This window comes from Protopterus annectens, chromosome 1.part0 (genome assembly GCF_019279795.1).
Source record: "Protopterus annectens isolate FY-2018-M chromosome 1.part0, PAN1.0, whole genome shotgun sequence".
NCBI lineage: Eukaryota > Metazoa > Chordata > Ceratodontiformes > Protopteridae > Protopterus > Protopterus annectens.
The window spans coordinates 1527893760-1527913473 of record NC_056725.1 but is presented as its reverse complement, the minus strand read 5'-3'; the positions used below and the strand labels follow the sequence as shown (position 1 = coordinate 1527913473).

The window sequence follows — 19714 nt, the reverse complement described above, 5'->3', positions numbered from 1 at the left end:
CTGTAGTACAGGGTTTGATTCCTTTAGCCTTCATATGTCTTCTGTGTGACCAGGTTATTCCACCACACAATATTCCTGGGCGGCTTGTGGGAAGAGACATTTGCATCCACTGAGCTGTCCAAAGCTGTCAGCATATGCATTACACATTTGTCTTTTGAATTTCTGCACCTTTCACATAACCACACAAATATTTTATTATGAATTCCAGCACATTTCTTGTAGTTTATTGGGTTCCTAAACATATTTTCACTAAATATCAGTTTCAAGAAAAGAGAAATTTACTGTTCCTCATGCTAACTCTGTTTTCAAACTGAAAGTTTTATTTTCTTTAGAAAATGTCTGCCAATGTTTTTGCTGAAAAATGTGAAATAAAAGTTTTAAATGAAATTCAAACCTCTGTAAAAACTGTAAATGTAAGGATGAATATAGTATGCACACTGACAGGTTTGAACAGTGTTTTATTATAATTTGGGAAAGACAGCATAATAATGGGATATTGATATGGCTGGCAAGGGCCTGGTTCATTACCCTACATAGGGCCTTATTTGACCACAATCCAGCTCTGTTTACTCTGGAAGAATATGCTGCAACAATATGGTATTATCAGTTATTGGTGTAAGTCAGACCTGTAATGAGTGATGTCAGATGGGGTAGCTATTTTTGATGACGAAGAAGACATAGAAAAGTCAAAAATGAAATGTAGGTGTCCTGCAAGCATGTAAGCAACCCCTCAAAAATGTATGTTGTATGTAGTAATGGGTCTACTGCTTTTGGTTGAATTACATTTGGTCGAAAATTATTTCAGGCAGCCCACTTCACTGAAAGCACATTTGATTGAAAGCACATTTGGTCGAATGCCATTTGGTCGAAAATGGAATATAGCCCCTGTCCCACTGCAGTGCAACCCTGGAGTGAGAATATAAAGTTAGGGGGTGGGGGGCACAGCCCCTCACATTGGGGGGTGTGGGGGCATAGCCCCCCACATTTTGCAACTAGTTTTTACTGACATTATATGTTTCAATGTATTTTTAATGGATACACAAATATACAATAGTGAATACACTGTCCCCCACACCCCCCAACTTTATATGCTCACTCCAGGGTCACACTGCAGTGGGGAAGGGGCTTTATTCCATTTTCGACCAAATGGAATTCGACCAAATGGGTTTTCAGTGAAATGCATTTTTGGTGAAGTGGGCTGCCTGAAATCATTTTCGACAAAATGTAATTCGACCAAAAGCAGCAGACTCATAGTAATATATCTCATTATTGTATGACTTTTGGATTGTTGAACAAAAGCTGCTGCAGTATTTATGTTATCTTTAATTGTTTTGGTGTATTCATTGCATTAATGAATGAATTAATTCATTAATTGGCATGGATTATGTAATATATTTATTTTGCTGTACCTTCTTTCCATCCTCCAGCAACTGTAAAGCAGTTGACATTTGTCAGGTCATATAGTCTGCATTATTTGGAGTGATGATCACAACAGTCTCTATCCATTATGTAATCACTGCTGCATGTCACTGTCATCCTCTCTATAAGAATGGTTTGTGAAGGATTTTTACATTTAGTTAAAAGCTGTTATTTTATATGGCAGTTAGTGCAGAGGACTGAAGCCATATTTTGATTTGTAGATGGTTTTGGAGCATGTTGCATTTGGCTAAGTATCCTGTTGTCATACATGGAAAGCTGCTTCCTGTGCCAAGGGTACAAGGTTTAAATCTTTCCCCCCTTCATTTTCCTGCTATGTGACCTCAAGTAAGACATGTAACCAGACAGTGCTTTGAGGAAATTGGGAAATTGGGCTAGTCTCCTAAATGATTTCCTCCACTGCATGCCTAGTAACTAAGAACCTGCATTTTTTTTCCAGCATTCTCTATTGCATAGCTGATCTTGTTCAGGAAGTTATTGCAATATCCTCCCCACACCAATTTTGTAATGCAAAATAGGCTGTTTATTCCTCAAGGGCAGCAAGCACTGTATTTGAAGCACTGAAATGCAAAGTTGTTTGCCAACAGAAATATATGCATTAGTAACAGTTCTCTTTAATATGAAATTATTTAGATGACGTTTATATATGCATATATTGTGCATATTGACTTAGCATATGTTATCAAATGGTTAACATTTCTTATGCTGTCATCATAAATTATTTTCTATTTAAACTTTAATGCACATAGCTGGTATTATGATGTGATGCTACTGATCTTTATACAATTTTATGTAGTTCATCAAAAGCAACTAGTACAGTACATGGAATATATTTCTTCATAGCAAATAGGGGTATATACAGTTGATAAAGTGGCTATAACGGCTCTGAGAATTAATAGCTATTTGTGGACAAAAGTACCCTATGCACTTATCATCATTGTTAAACAGTCTTTACTCTGTATTTGCATGACTAGTGAACACATGTGTATGTGTGAATTAAGTTGTGCTACTTTACTATGGATAATGTGTGCTTTTGTGAAATAAACTTGAAATATATTACTTTGGGCATTATTATTGCTATTATTTTTGACACATACATCTGAGAAGGATACGCTCAACAACATAGCTATAATTGCTGGGTTTGTGCGATGTCTGTGGATAAAATGACTGACCCTGCTGTGTTAAAAAGTCATTAGTCATTAGTCTTTCTTTTCAGGCCTTGTGTATATCTGTGTAAAGCAAACTGGAATACTTAACTGTGGCCATTTTTATTACACTCAAACATGTAATGTGTACACAGTCAGTTAAGTGGCCATAGCTGATGAATGTGGATATTGGTGGATTATAATGACAGCAGCTTCAGTTGCCTTTTATAGCTGAAATGTTCTGAAATGGGTGTTTTGACATTATTGATTAATATATTTTGTTTCATTGCTTGGTGGAAAAATATTAAAACTACAAATTTAAAATTTACTCTTAACAAGTGTTGCTATATTAAAAAAAAAGTGTACATTAAAACAATAAGGAAGGTGAATCCAAAAGAACACATGCATTTATGCATGGTCCTAAAATGTGTGAAGGGATCCATGGTGTGAAAACAGTCCAGGGCCAAAAGTACACTTAATCGACCACTGTGCTATTCTTGAAATGGCCAAATGGTATGTATTAATGACATATGGTGATTAATTTGCTAGTCTGGTTATTTTTGCCCCTATCTCTTGACCATCAAGTCTCCCCTTGATCAGGCAGTACCCATTTATTCCTCCACTCAGGAGATTTAATTAATAGCTGATGAGAGAGCTTTCCAAGTGCAAGAGCCATCATTCAGACAGCTGGGAGGGGGATTTATGTTCTTACCAGCATGTCAGTGATGAAAGCATTCACCAACTGAGCTGGCATGAGCACATTCATAGCATTAGACAGATAAGAGGGTGGAAAGGTTAGAAATGGACTTCATATAACTGGAGAAATGACTTGATTGCTTGCTTACTTTATTTGTAAGTTTGCTGGAACTAATGACCCATTTTCTATTACAACTTTACTAAAAATCAAAAGTAGCAAGATGTACATATTGCAAACTAGAAATAGTGCAGTGTAACAGTGCAATTCCATTACAAAGACTGTCCAAGGACAAAAACTAAATAAAATGGTGCATAGTTCTCTGGTTAATAAACCACATATCTCCTCTAACCAGAGAGCTGAGATTCAGCATTGAACTGGGCTGAAGAAAGTACTTATTTTTTTATTAAACATGGTTGCAAAGATGAGACTTGGACTGCTGAAGAGTGGACAGGTATCTCATATTCTGTAAGTTTGCATTTCACAGTAAGAGATTTGTAATGAATACTTTGGATAAAAAGATTAGTGGGTGAGCATCTGATGATTTAAGGCAAGAGCATATCAGTAAGGACAATAATGATCTTGCTGTTAATGTAGTTGTTAAAATTTATGCCTTGGTAGAGGGAAGTGCACTTATGCTCAAAGTGTGGTAAGCTATTCCTAAATCTACAGATTTCGATTTGTAAATGGTTTTGGAGCATGTTGCATTTGGCTGACTATCCTGTTGTGATAAGTGGAAAGCTGGATTCTACTGTTAGCAGAAGTGCATCTTTCATGATGGCTTGTCATTCCTCGGGTATCAACAGCTGGGAGATACTATGGCTGATAGCATGGAGGGTCTTTCATTCAGTATTTACATGAGTAAATGAAAAAGTTGTGGACTGATACAGAAACATAGATATTTAAAATACTGCACATAATATAGAGAAATTCCCTATCTTTGTAGTAAAACAGCAATTCTGGGACATTCTAGAGAGGTATTTACATGTGACAAACAACATGGCTTCAGTCTTCTTGACATTTAGTTTTAAAATGAATGAACTCGAGACTGACATGGTTTGAGGTAATTTTCAGATGTACAGCCAATGAATTTGAAGTTCATGTGACAACACTATCAATATGAAATGATACTCCAATGTTAAAGATTGTTATAACAGCAACAAACAGTTGTTGGTGAACAAAGGGTCTCTCTGAACAGATCAAAATTCAATAAAGCAGTATAACAATACAGAGAAGACACACCACAGCCACTAGGGAGCAAGAAACCTTTAATGTTGCAAGCGCTTTCATGTCCCACCTGGACACTTCATCAGACAGATTGTTATCCTGAAAGTTTTAATGAAAACAATAATAGCATGAGACCAAGGACTATATGCATTAATGTATATACATGAACATTTCACTATGAGCAAAATTATTATTATTCATATCCATTGCTGACATATAAGGTTACTGGCAAAAATGCATTTTATAAATCTGTGTTTGCAAGCAGCCTTAAGGCTTAATGACAAGTAATTTATCTGTCAATAAAATATAACTTATGCTTTGGAGTTAATGTACCAAGCTTATAAGTATATGCAAGAATACCTAGTCAGTAGTATATGCTCGTTATAATTACATGAAAACTAATTTTCTAGCAACTTACCTTCAGGAACAAAAGCAGTTATTAAACATGCTATTCCTGCCACCAAATTTGACACAGCAAATGGAAGACGACGACCCACACGATCAATTACTATATAAATGAGCACAGCTGTAGGAAGTTCTACCACTGCTGCAATAACATAATCCAGGTAGATGTTTCCTCCAAGAATTCCCAGACGCAAAACAAGACCACCGTATACAACAGAAGATGTAAACCTGAAAAGAAAATGTATCTCAAAACAGTAAATAACATGAAAGCAAAACTGCTATCTATATGTGATATTTTAGTACATTGCACAGAATAAGTTCACGGATCTCTAAGCTCAAAAGGTAAATACATGCACAATTTTTTACATCTGGAAGGAAGAAGGTAATATTTAGCAGTCCCACTATTACCATCAATGAGTTTTGAGAACATGTTATTTTCAATAAACTGTATGAGAAGTAAATTTTGATTGGTCACATGCCATCCAGAACAAACATTCTATCACATGTTGAGACAACATGGTGATTCCTGTACTTAGGCCTTGTAACTACTTTAATAAGCACCACTTTCAGACATGCTGTGACATATTCTAGTGCTGCACAGAATCACTTTTGTAAAGAGCAGTCTGGGCTAAAATTCATTTACAGAATCAGTACCATATGACTTAATAACCTCATTATTACAGTCCCTATAGCTGCATTATAACAGTCCTTGTTGTTAAATCATGTAGCCATAACTACTGCATGTGCTGTAAACTACCTATTGTGTTAATTCTGTGTCATACCTCAAGCATGCTATCTACCACAAACCATTTTTTCAGTATTATTGCTTACTCTCTCAAATTTTAATCCCCTGGTGATGAACTTTTTTGACTGCAGTTTCTCATTTTACATTGACTGAAGGAGAATTAAATGCCAATGCAACATATCTCCCTGCATGAATAATTAGTTTTTCAGTTTCATGTATCTCCTAAACCCTGATTATAGCTGTTTTACAGATGCAATGACTTAATAGTATAGCCTGCATTATGTTACTACCATTATAACCTATCTTTTTAGGAAACAATACGATGTGCTGTGGAGAATACAATAAAGAAAGTACTACATGGCCATAAAGTTGTGATGCGTGATCACAAAGGGTCAGTGTAACATCACTTCACATACCTTAGAATTTCATTATAGCACTTATGAAAAAGATTCATTTTTCATAATATCAGACAATAGTAACATTATTAGAGTTATGCTTTCATTAAAGTGTTTAACTTTGTGTTTTAACTTTGTGCATTTTCTACATTTTGCCAAAATAGTTTCAGCTTTTAAACTGCAGGCAAACACTGCTGGTTATTTTCTTCTGCATGCAAAGCTACTGAAAGGTATGACTTGTGGGAAGCATTATATCACTTGATTGTGTTTGACTGTATCCTATAAAGTTTCTGTTTTTCTTCGGAAAGAGAGGAAAACTATTGTGTTACATGTGAGTCTCATCAGTGCATGGCACCAGGATTAAATTAAAAAAGGAGGGGAATTAGATCAAATAGTATCCATCCACATGAGGTGACATAATGAATGGAAATGCCTTTTGACAAATAGAAAACTTTAAAACAAGAATTTGAGAATTAGTTGTTGGCACTTGGATTTGATGAGAAAAATGACTATGCAATGATTATATTGTTACTCGGTTTATTATCAAAATGATGCGTGTAGGTTTGGTGAACATGGAATGTCAAATAAAAGTTGTCTGACTACTGTGTTGTTCAAGTCTCCAATTCAGCGAATGCACTGTGCATTTACACATACGTGGTTGACCTTAGGACTAGAGATTGCGGTACAGTGCGGATTGAGAAATTTACCCTTTTCCCCACTGGAGTGTGATCTTGGAGTTGGGATATATCATTTGCAGGGGGTGTGGAGGGCATAGCCCCCATGGGGGGTAATGGGCACTTCTGTGCTGTGCAGTACTATGTACTGCTGAAAACTACAACATCCGTTGCTGTTCCGAAAGGTGCAGGAGAAGACATATGTCGAATAATGCGGAATTTGAATAATCGGCATTAAATTCGACATACTGACTTTCTTCATCTGCAGTTTTCAGTGTTGTGATTCACGCAAATGAACGGAAGTTGTTCTGTCATTTGCAATTTTGATAGTAAACCTGTTACTCAGAGTTACAGACTGTGGTGAATTACACATCTGCAAAGCATTTCTTTTCAGAGAAAAAAAAGACAATGCGTTATCAACTGTGCTGGCTACATTTGAATAATACTATGTACCATGCCCCCTCCCCCAGAAAGAAAAAAATCCAGTGAAAATATGGCAACTGTCAAGTGTCAAACAGTAAGAGGTATATCACTTACTCTAGCTCTCAAAATCCTTCAGTATTGCAAGGAAATTGTAATGTTCTATAGTACCCAATGAATTTTGAAACATTAATAGTTTGCAATACTTTGAAATTTACAAACATTTAAAGCATTAGGTCATTTGATTTCACCATGTTATGAACTCCCCTTTCAAGTTCAGTCATGTGTTACAACTTTTACATGCTTGTCACACACTGTGTCACATTTGTAGGTGTGTAAGAATTCCGTATATGCTGTTCTAGTAAATTTCACAGTATAACTCTTAAAAATGTATGTGTAATACCTTGAGGAGATAAGTGCCGCTAAAGGGACTGCAGGTAGAATTCATAGAAAATATTCCTGTGGGAGTACTAGGGCTTTGCTAGAGAGCCCCAATAGTGCAATAATGATAAAATGAGATTTGGAAGGGTTTTAAGTTGAGTCACCAAAGGCATTTAGAGAGAGGATGCCATTTGGTAGAAAAAAATTGTTAAAAAATTCTATTGGTGTTCTTTAACATTGCAATTTTACCCACTATTGTGCAACCCCAGAGCTGGTTGTGGGGGGTCTTTTATGTTGGAATTGCTGAAAATGATTTTCAACAATATTTTTCCAACTGAATGGCATTTGATGTAAACGCACTTGGTCAACATTAATCCAATTCAGAAGCATGGAAGAGTCACATTCTGCAAAAGCTCATTAACATGTCTGTGAATTGAACATGCCACAGTAATAAATAAACATATAAGTGTTCCCAGTATCAACCTACATAAGCAATTATGAGCACACACACACACACACACACACACACACACACACACACACACACACACACACACACACACAAAAACACAGATTCACACATAAAAACACAAAATGCAATGCGTGCGCGCGCGCCCACACACACACACACACACACACACACACACACACACACACACACACACACACACACACACACAAAAACACATAAATTCACACATAAAAACACAAAATGCAATGCGCGCACGCGCACACACACACACACACACACACACACACACACACACACACACACACACACAGGGTTTTGCAGTTCCTGTCTGTTGCTAGCAGCACAGCTCCTGCCTTAGACATAAATGGGTATATGTCATCAAAAGATAGCATGCATTTTTTATAGTTTTGTCCCTCCAAACAGTACTGTAGAGATGTTCTTTGAATTGTTCTTCTAAGCTATTCCATTGTTTGTGAGGAAGCATCAGCAGATCCCTGGACTGCTGCATTTACCTGCCTCTTGCTCCAGCACATTCAAATCAGAGCGTTCTTAGTGCTGTAGTGCTACAGTGGTCTTTGAATCGCTCCTGCATAATGTATTAAACAGTCTGGCTAGACACTGGATTGTGCACTGTGTTATGTGATGCTAAATCTCTTCTATGTAAAGTGTGCATTGTAATCAAGTGGATAATAAGATGTTTCTTACAAACGCCACATGATTTGCGACAACAACAATAGAGAGATGTTTTTAAACTATAGCTACTACTCAGAGCACATTGAAGGCTTTATTTCTTTTAACAAATACTTTTTTTCAGGAAGACTTTACTTGAGAAAATCCTGTAGCTGCAGGTTAGGACCCTTGTCACAGGGGTTCACAAGCATGGCAGTTTCTTAGACAGCATTACTTGTAGTGTTTGTATGATAAGATAGCAGCAAAAATCTGTACAATACTTTCTGCAGTTAGTGTTTGGCTATTTGTAATAAAAAGACAATTAAATGAATATCTGCATACTTTGCTCTCGTTACTTTTAATAAACTTCTTGTTATGCAGAAAAGTAATACAGTTATACAGAAAATAAAATATCACATAGAATGAAACAAAGCATGGAAAGTGAGGGTAGCCCTGTGGTAATATGTCTTTGAGTGGCCTCTCAACCCAAGAAATGATTGGAGTGCTTGGCAGAATGGACCTGCAATATTATGCAAATGTTATATTGTATTCCTACAAGGAAAACTCCTTAGTAAACTGGACAGCAAAGCATGCTCCAGGACCAAAGGCAATACCTACAGGCCTGATACATACCTTGTGGCATCAGTGACCATTAGTAAACCAAGAATAAATGAATGGACTAGAAAAAAAATATTCTTTTAATGTCCAAGCTTCAGAAGCTAAACTCCTCGCTGGTGGAGTATGACACATAAGGTATAAAGTGCAGAACTAACTCAAAACACAAGCCACCCTGGTGGAAGTACAATGTCAGTAGACTGTATAACAGAAGGAAGAAAATCATGGCAAAAATTAGGAGGTGTAGTACCCAGTAGGATAAAATCACTCATCAAAATAAACAAACAACTCAGAGGACAAAAAAGTCTACCAAAGCCAAATTTGAGGGAAATTTGGCTTCCCAGGCCAAGGGCAACCAAAAGACATTCTTTAGCTATGTCCGCAACCTCAAAGGCAATACACAAAAGTCTGCAGAGCTCATTGTCTATGGAGCCAACTATACTGAGCCAGATGATATAGCAAAGCTACTGGCTGAAACATTCAGCTCTGACTTTAACCCTCTCTTCGACTCAACCTTCCCTCAGGAACTATGAAATATAACTCTCCCTACTATCACTAGGTAACAGGTACTAAATGCTCTCTCTAAAGCCAAGAACACTGCATCAGTGGGCCCAGACAATATCCCAGTATGCCTTCTAAATAGCATGAAACATGACTTATCAGCTCTTCTGGAACTGCTATTTAACCATAGTCTCCAAATAGGCTTCATGTCTCATAAATGAACAACAGCAGCATTCATTCTTCTGCACAAAGGTGCGTCATGTACACACTATGGGAAATATAGACCCATAAGACTGTCTAGTCTCATATGCAAAATAGAAATGATCAATAATAACAGAAAAACGCCAGACATGGGATCCAATACAGTTTGTTTTCATCAAGGGCAGTTCAGGCCTTCTCAGCCCGATGAACTTCTTTGAGAAGGTCACCAAAGCAATACATGAGAGCATAACAGTTCACACTACCTATCTTGACCTGGCCAAGGCATTTGACACAATACCCTACTAAGCCATTATTGATAAACTCAGTAGGTTAACCTTATGTCACCCGTTGGATAGCCAAATGGCTCACAGACAGGACTCAGGAAGTTAGAATTTGAGAGTCTACCTCTACAAGGAGGACAGTCACAAGCAGAATACCTCAGGGATCTCTGTTCTGGGACTGCTACTTTTTTGTTTTTGAGTTTACTTCTCTGAATTAAGGCCAATATTAAGGATCTCTCTGGCTGACCACATTTGCAGATGATTGCAAATTAGGAGTACTCACAGGATTTCCTATCAACAGTAATGTTCTCCAGGAAGGGCTGACACACACAAATAACTTTGAGCCATGGACTAAAAGTAAATGTCAAGAAATGCATAATAGTATCTTTCAGGACATCAACCATTCTTGGTATCTATCATATTGACAACACCCCTAAGAGTTGACATAGTAGTCAAGGACTTGCGGGCACACATACACGGTAATCTAGCCTTTGACCACCAAATGTGTATTGCAGTGTGGAAATCATTCTATGTTGTGCAGCTTATAAACAAAGGTATGGCATCTAAGTCCAAGGATGTCTTTGTTCCATTATATTCAGCATTCAGCAGACATATCATTGAGTACAATGCTCCCTTTGGTATGTACCTAACCAGGCATGTCTAACAATTGGAAAGTCCACAGAGATTCCTTATTAAAAGAATACTTTTGCAGACTGCTTCAAGGCCCTATCCCTGTATTCTGTCTCCTACAAGCTGTTGAGGGAAGACCTATGCCTGGCATACAAGACATTGTCAGACACCACCATGAGGGACCTCCTGCATATCTGCAAAACAAACAGCACCAAAACTACCTATTCTAAAGACTTTAACCTTGCCTGCAATACAAATAGGACCTGCTGGAGACAGAGTTATGCAACCTGGAGACTGCTCCTTCTCTGGAACAGGGTCCCCATCCATATGAAGGAGAGTTCCTTCCTAACCCAATTCAAGTGTAACTTGAACAATTGGATGGGGAACAGGAAATTCATCCATGGTTTGGCACCTATGGCTCTAATGCGCACAGGCAGCCTATAAAAAGTTCATCTCCCAGGCCTTTTCTTGTAAATGTATCATCTCTAAAGCCCCTGTTTACATTTATGAAGGATACCAGAACTTGTCAGAGAGTGAGAGTGGTCATTCACCTAGTACACACCTATGCACCTACAACCGTATAAGAATGGATATGAAGATCAGATATATGGAATCTATGCCATCTGATCACTCATTTCAGATTGCATCCTGTGCCTCAGAATTGGCCTTGGTAAAGCAGCATTTGGAAGCTGTAGAGATTAGGTTGAAATTTACCAGGGCAAAGTTGATTGACTGGAGGGTAAAAGTAGGTTAAAGAACATCTACCTCATTGGAGTCCCAGAAAAAGAAGAGAAGAATTAAATGACTGTGGAACTTATGTGAGAAGTAACCTAGTGGAATACTTTGGGATTCCGGAGCAGGAGGTGTTGACTTGAAGGAGCAAACAGAGTTTATCTTCCTTCAACATAGAGGGCCGGATTCCCCAGACTTGTCAGGATCTGTTGGCCTACTTTTCTTTCAGCTTTACTATTGTAACATCTATATCTATAAATGGGACTCAAGTATGGGCAGACAATGATTATTCTCTGGGCACTAGAAAGCATAGAGCTACTTTTTGGCCACTGGTACAGTTGTGCAGAAAGTATAAGTGGAAATGCCAGCTTCTTTGTCCAGCTATCTTAAAAGTGTGGCTTCCTGGCAGTCCTCATATCTTTGACTCCCCTGAAGAGGCTGTTAAACAGCTTGAGGCTTCCTCATCCAGAGGAAACTGCTTTAAACTCCAGCCAGGTGGAAAACATTAGTACAAATAGCCTGGTACTTTCCACCCCAGTTAATATAAGGCAGATGAAGCTGTTCCCTTTACATAAAGTTCACACAGTGCAAAGACACAAGGCAGCACTGATGATTAATTCAAAGAAATCTGGCATAGCTAACTAATGTTTACAAGGGTAACTGTTTATCTTTACTTGAGATTGTGGGGACTTGTGAGCAGTGTGAGCACTGATAGAATAATTTACTTATTAGATTTATTGCTGTTTATCAGAGAATAGTCAGTGGGGATAAGTAAAACAGAAAACAGTATCATTGCCTATATTTATATATGCTATATTGCCTCTAGTAGTGACCACTGATTTTGTTTGTAATCAAGATAGAATGTTTGGCAGGATTTGGGTGAGGGTACACTAGTATGGAAAAATGGTTTGTGTGTTTTTCATTTCTTTATGTAGGATGGATGTTATTAACCAATGATTTACCTCCTTAGAGGTAATATAATTAAATGATGGTATCCCAATTAAAGATGATTTATCTTCTCCTTGGGAGCAATTGTACAGCAACTGTGAATAGTTTATTTCTTCTTATTCTGACCTTGTTATTTTTATGTATATTACTGTATAGCAGAAATGCTAATGCTGTTTACTTTGGGTACACATTTGCTGTTCAGGAATTGGAGTGGATCAAAGCTCATTTTGTCAGAATTTGTTTTCTAAGTTAATATAGATAATTTTATTTACCCCCATGGTTACATACAAATTTGATTTCTTGGAGCATGAATGACGTCTCAAATTCTTTGAAGAGGGTAAAAATACTGGCATATCTTAAACTTTGCCAACTACATTTTAATTTACTACAGAAGATACAGTTAGATGTGAAAGAACACCTTAAGTTGGAAGGGTATAGGTTTATTTCTTTTTTTCTTTGGATGCCTCCGCTAGGAGAAGAGAGGTGGTGATTTTGGTTAGGAAGATGCACTCTGGTCCCTGATAAGTGTGCGTGCATGTCCTAGCAGTGGGTAGGACAATAAGGAAGTATGAAAGAATTATGAAAATGACTGATGTTCATTGCCATATGACATTACCTGAGTCTCTGTACACCTGTCTTTCTTATAGATGTAGCATGCGTTCAGGGGGTTGATATGATTTTCATTATGAAAAAACATGCGTATTTGGTTAGTAAGGTTAAATATTGCTATAAGACCATGCTCCCATGTTTTTAGAGTTCTCGCAGTAGGGAGGAATTATTTGAAATTTCTTGGAAGTGCAATTTGTTCTTTTTGGTTTTTTTTTTTTGCAAAGGACCAGCCTTTGAAAGGACATTTCAAGGCTGGATTTCAGGTTGGGTTGGGTTAAATGATGGTTTGCATCTTCTCTTTGCTCAAGAGTGGGAGGACTTTCAATGAAAGAATATCTCACACCTTATATAGTGGGTCTTTTTAGTCAATCTGCTATTAAACGTAATTCACCCCAGTGGATTTGATATAATGGAGTGAGGAAAGGGTTAGGTTAGTGGCAAACCTAAAACGGGTCTATATCATATGAGTGAATCGCACAAATTGCAAATGATCATAACATGGAACATACCGGACCTTGAAGTGTTTTTTCTGAGATCGCGGTACAGTGAAGAATGGGATATTTGCCCTTTCCTCACTGTAGTGTGCTCTCGGAGTTGGAATATATATTTAGCGTGGGGTGTGGTGGGCGCAGCCCCCACAATAGGAAGTTCGAGGTCCAATACGTTTGATATTATGAGCATTCACAATTTGTGCTATTCGCTCATATGATATAGATCCTAAAAGGGGTCTATATCATATGAGCGAATCGCACAAATAGAGTCTATTTCATATGAGCAAATTGCACAAATTGTGAACGCTCATAATATCGAACATACCAGACCTCGAAGTGCTTTTTCTGAGATTGTGGTACAGCGAAGAATGGGATACTTGCCCTTTTCTCACTGTAGTGCGATCTCGGAGATGGAATATATATTTAGCGGGGGGTGTGGGGGATGCAGCCCCCCACAATAGGGAGTTTGAGGTCCAGTACATTCGATATTATGAGCGTTCGCAATTTGTGCAATTCGCTCATATGATATATACCTACCTAAAGTAACATTAATGGGTTTCTGGCGTATAAAGTTAATCAGGCTACAATGAAACTAAAAGTGAACAGTTTGCTAATTCCAGTAGGATCATAAATTCCAGACATTGTAACTTTGATAACAGACTACTTGAGAAAATTATCATTAGAGTAAGATCTCTAGGATTTGAGAACATTATTAGTAACCCTTCAGAAATAATGGGGATAATTGCCCAATACTTTGCTGGTCTATACAAAGGTGGAGGGGTCCATTCAGAGCTACAGTATAATATGGAATGGTTTCTGTCTACTGCTTCTTTACCTTATTATTTGAGGAGCTTCAAGGGGTATTGGAAGCTCATTCACACAAAGACAAAGTCAAGGTCATCCTTTTAAAGATAATTGGGGATGACCCTTAGCTTAGATGGGGGCCTGACAGAAGTATATAACTGGATGGCAGAAACATTTATTTCCTGTTTTGTAATACTTGCCAACTCAGATTTTCTGCATGGTATTCCTCCCCCTCCTCTTGGCTTCAGGCATCTATTCCACTTATATTGATGCCCAACAAGGATCCTGTACAGCTGACTTCCTGCAGACCAGTTTCAGTTTTAAGACACTTTTGTAAGTTTGTAATGCTAATTTTAGACTCTAAGGTGCTACATGTCTACATTATCTCATACATTTGGACCAGACAAGCTTTATCACTGGATTTTCAACACTGGATAGCCTACATAAGATGCCTTTAATTACTGAGGACACCAATAGACAGCATTTATCTTCTGATTGCTGGTCCAGTTGACGAAAAGGTGTTTGATAGAGTCAGCTAAGATTATTTATTTATTTATTCTGGTATGGCATATGGTCTTTCCCTATAATTTATACAGACAATACAAGAATTGTATTATGGTTCTCAGGTCCAGATTGACACTGGGGCTCATCATTTTTATGTTTTGGGGTGCCACATGGGAGTAGGCAAGGGTGCCTGCTTCCACCGCTCCTCTTTCCCTGCATCTGGATCTCCTGGCAATTAAAAATAGGTGTACTTAACTCAAAAGCTCTTGCGGTATGTGGACGATATTCTTGAAAGCATGTGCAAAATGAACTGCACTCTGCATATCCTTACCATTATCAGTGCCAATATTTTCTGGTGTCACGTTCTCCTTATTTGCCAGTATTACTACCCCACCTGATATGGGTTTACTCCTGTAGCACCTTTCTTTTAAAAGCTCTTCTTTCTGTTAATTTTGCAACATCATGTGGTATCACCTGTCTAAACATTTCAATCAGTTCATCGAGTTTAGAAATGATATTGTATCTTTAGAACAAATCCTTTATTAGTATGTGATTGACTGTGCAATTGCCTGGTGTCAGAAGATTTATTTTGATTTATACTTCATTTTTACCTCTGTTTTTTATTGTTGGTGTGAAGAAAAGTATAGCTTGTAGACAGGAAGATTTGTTTTATTATATTTTGTTGTTTTACCTCTAACTTTCGCTATGTTGTTAGAAAGGGGTAGATTTTTGAATACAAAGCTATGCTTATGCACCAACCATGAATAACTTATGAGTACCTTTTTGCAATCGCCTCCCCCCAGCTATCAAATTCCTCTTACCACTCTTCCCTGTTCTTCTTGTCTTCTCCACACCATCCTTTCCTTCACAATAATTAGTCTGACTAAATATCTGTCCCCAAAACTTACAGCAAATGTTCTCAATTAGTAACTGGTCTATGTTCTCTTTATTACTATCTCTCCCTGAAAATATAGTATTATTTACCCATGTTATCTCTCCATAGTTATGCACATACATAATGTTTTTGGTAGATAGACATACCAGAATCCTCTATTATTAGAATTATGTATAAACCTCACTCTATATATGTAAAACTGTGTATTAAGAACTCTATGTATTACACTGTATCTATGTGTTACTTTTCTGTTGTAATGTTTTGATATTTTGTACAATTGTCCTGTTATAAATGTGGAGCTTTTCTCCCCAGGCCTCCGCTGCAAAAGGAACTGTATCCGGTCGGACTTTGCTGGTAAACAAATGTAAAATAAATAAATAATAAATAAAAACATTTTATACAGGCAAATTCTAGACATCCCAAGGGGCATAGTCAGTTCTAAATTCAAAAAGACTGCAGACAGGAAATAAAGATTTTGTGTAACTGGCACAACTGCTATGGTAGGTCAGAGTGACAACTTTATTGTGCTTAATTTAATATTTAGTTGTATAGTGTTTGTGTGATTTTTCTCATAAAAGTTGGCTTAAAATGCCTTTGAATTCTGTGGTAACTGATTTTGATTATCCTTTTCTTTTAGAATTCTTTAATCACATGCAGCTAAAAATGGATTCCTTAAATGACTATGCCATTGCTGATTTGCTAAATCACAAGTATCATGAACAGTACTAATAAATGTTATATTTAAGGTAGCACCTGATAACACTGGTGACAAGTGTTCCTCGTGTCAAAAGTTGGATGATTTGCTTACCACTGTTAGTAGCAAATCTAGAATTACTGATAATGATTGTACTTGTACAATTGGCACAGTGTAGAGAACTGTTATTACATATATTAATGACTGGACTAATAAGATAACTAATATTAGGCATGGTGCAAATAGAACACATTCACATTAGTAAAAGAAGTGTCCATTTTCAGCAAAGATTACTCAGCGCCTATTAATCATGATCCTACCAATGGCAACTCTGGAATTCAGGATACAAGTTTTCAGCAATCTGAGGATTCAGAGCATGTAGAAGAAAATTAAAAAGAAAGAAAGGAAGAAGATCACAACAAATGGCAAGGAAGAAAAAGAAACGCATACTACAAAGGAAACTACTTTGTTATGTAACACAAAGAGTACAGGGTATGATAACACATTTCTACCAGAAAGCCTTCAGTCTACAGAAAAAGGCATATTTTTTTCTCAAAAGAGAAGTAAGAAAAAAGAGGCAAAGGGCTGGTGAAAAAGAAGAAATCAAAACCGAACGTGGAAGGATTGAATAACATTACTGACAGAACAAAAGAGGAGAAACACAGAAGCTGACAATATGACTCAAACTGTGGCAATTGGATGAGAATTGTATACTTGTAATAAACAATGAGAACTGTGGGATTAACAAGACTCATGCTGTTGAAGATCATTCCTTTGTAACAATTCATAGATCAGATATTACTGAATTAAAAGCTGAAGATTCTTCAGATGTAGGTAGAAATGATATACTTGTAACTGGAAATTCATCTATTAGAGGAACTGATATTTACATTTGCAGAGAAGATAATGAGCATCGAATACCATTACGCTTGCAAGGAGCAAAAATACGTGATATGAAAAAGGCCTTAGAGTGCCTTATTGTAAGGAAGTGTGGAGCTATTTTTATTCATGTGGGTAAAAATTATCTCATCTGCAAGACTATCCGACTGTTGAAGGGAGCTTACAGCCTTTTTATACACTACAGCTTGAATAGGTATTAGGTCAAATTTTTCACAAATCATATATTGAAAGGAGAGCAGAATCAAAATGAAAAAAAAATGGCCCTTTTTCAAAATGGAAATCTGTAGAGCATCCAAGCCTAATTTTGGGCATACCTGTGTTGAGACTGGATGGCGTGCATTTGCAATACCAGAGAAGATCATTTTTGCAGAACTTTTATTGCAATATTTGACAAACACAAGACAGGATTTTAGCCAGGTTGAAAATGTAATAGTTCACCGATAGCAACATTTGATGCATCTCTGATGGTTGTTAATGCTATCAGCAGCAGTAATAATTTTTTTTATCAGAAAATGTACTATGTTCCCACAAAATTAATGTTGTGGTTGTTTCTGAAACATGGTTAAAGAATGATGACTGGAAACCAGTTCTGTCAGGGTATAAATATTTTTATTGTGACAAACATTCTTACAAAAGTCAGATGGAGGTGTTATGATAGGGATTAAACATTGTCATGAGACCTGTGATTATTACATGTTCAGTCATAACACCAATACTGTAGATTGTGTAACTGTGATAATAAAGGCAACCCTGGAACATGTAACAATCACTGGAGTATATAGACCACCAATGTCAAGTGCAAGATATAGACAAATTCATACATTTCATTCATAAAACACAGGGAGGGAAGAATAATAGTGGCTGGGGTCTTAAATTTACCAGAAACAGATTGGAATAAAACTGAATCAAAAACATTAATAAGGAAATTATTTACCATGCATGCTCAGGAACAACAATAGTTTCAGATCATAAAAAGGCCTACCAGGGACCAGAATATACTAGACATTGTTTGTGTTCTTGAGGAAATGACTGTTAATTCATGTCAGGTATTGCCACTGTTGATATGCAGTGATCGATGGATTTATAAAGTTAAATTGCTGCTAAATAATTCTGTCAAACTGAAATCTAAGCCAATGCATAGAAGATTTATAACAGATTATATGGAAGCAAAAATCCACTAAGTAAAACTAATTGGAATGATGTGCTCAGTAGAAAAACTGCAAAAGGAATATGTTATATTTTGAAAGAGGAAGTTATTTTGTTTAAGTGCAAATCATAAAAAAGTTAACATCAGGATCTAGGCAAACAAAAGTCAGGAGGGTATATTTCTGTAAGAACAAAATACTTAAGTAAATTGAGAGACAAAAATATATGAAATGGGAAAGAGTTTGAACAATAACTTTGAAAACTGAAACAAACAGGCTGGATAGACAAATTAGACATAGCATAAGACAAGCTCAAGAAAAATTTAAAGAAAATGTGTATAAAGATATTCAGGTTAATAGGAAACCATTTTATAGATACATAAGATGTGTTAGAAGTAAAAACATGCAAATTGATAATTTTTGTGTAGATTCTGATATTTATTCTTAGACACAATGGATTATAGATATATTTACACAAATGTTTACAAAGCAATTTGGTTCTACAAAGGGGGTAATAAATTGACCTAGTAACATCCAGGTAACCTCAGATACAGAAACCAAATTAGATTATATTGAAAAAAACTTTGCAAACTGGACCCAGACAAAGTACTAGGATGAGACAGAGTTAGTAATAATGACCTACACTTCAGCATTAACTCACAGTACAATTATGTCCGTTATTCACTAGGTCTTTTATATATGGGGAAATAGCTCAAAATTGGCAACATGTACTTGTTAAACCTATCTTTAAGGGAAAGGGGAGTAGAACAAACCCAGAGTCATACAAACCCATAAGTTTACTTTCCTGTTATGGAAAAATATTGGAGAAGATTATTTTGGATAAATTATTGAAAGACTTGGAAAGGTTGGGACTTAAAATCATATATCAGCATACATGTGTTGAAAATAGATCTATAATCACCTGTAACACGATGATCGATAACAATATAACAAACTTTGTAAATGAGAACTTGTGCTGTGATGTAATATATGTAGATGTAACCTTAGCATTTTATAGTGTCCTATATGAAACAGTGATCAATAAATGAGAACAACTAGGTATTGATGTACTCTTGTACTCTTGATAGGCTAAATAGCTG

At 36.7% G+C, this 19714-nt stretch overlaps 1 protein-coding gene across 1 annotated transcript in view; it reads right to left on the bottom strand.

Annotated features, from left to right (window-relative positions):
• The window catches only part of SLC22A2 (solute carrier family 22 member 2), a 583430-nt gene that overhangs the window by 96748 nt on the left and 466968 nt on the right, over window positions 1-19714 (bottom strand). The window contains exon 7 of the mRNA XM_044072890.1: window positions 4922-5136. Coding sequence (XP_043928825.1) covers window positions 4922-5136 — 215 coding nt within the window. The remainder of the gene's footprint in view (window positions 1-4921; window positions 5137-19714) is intronic.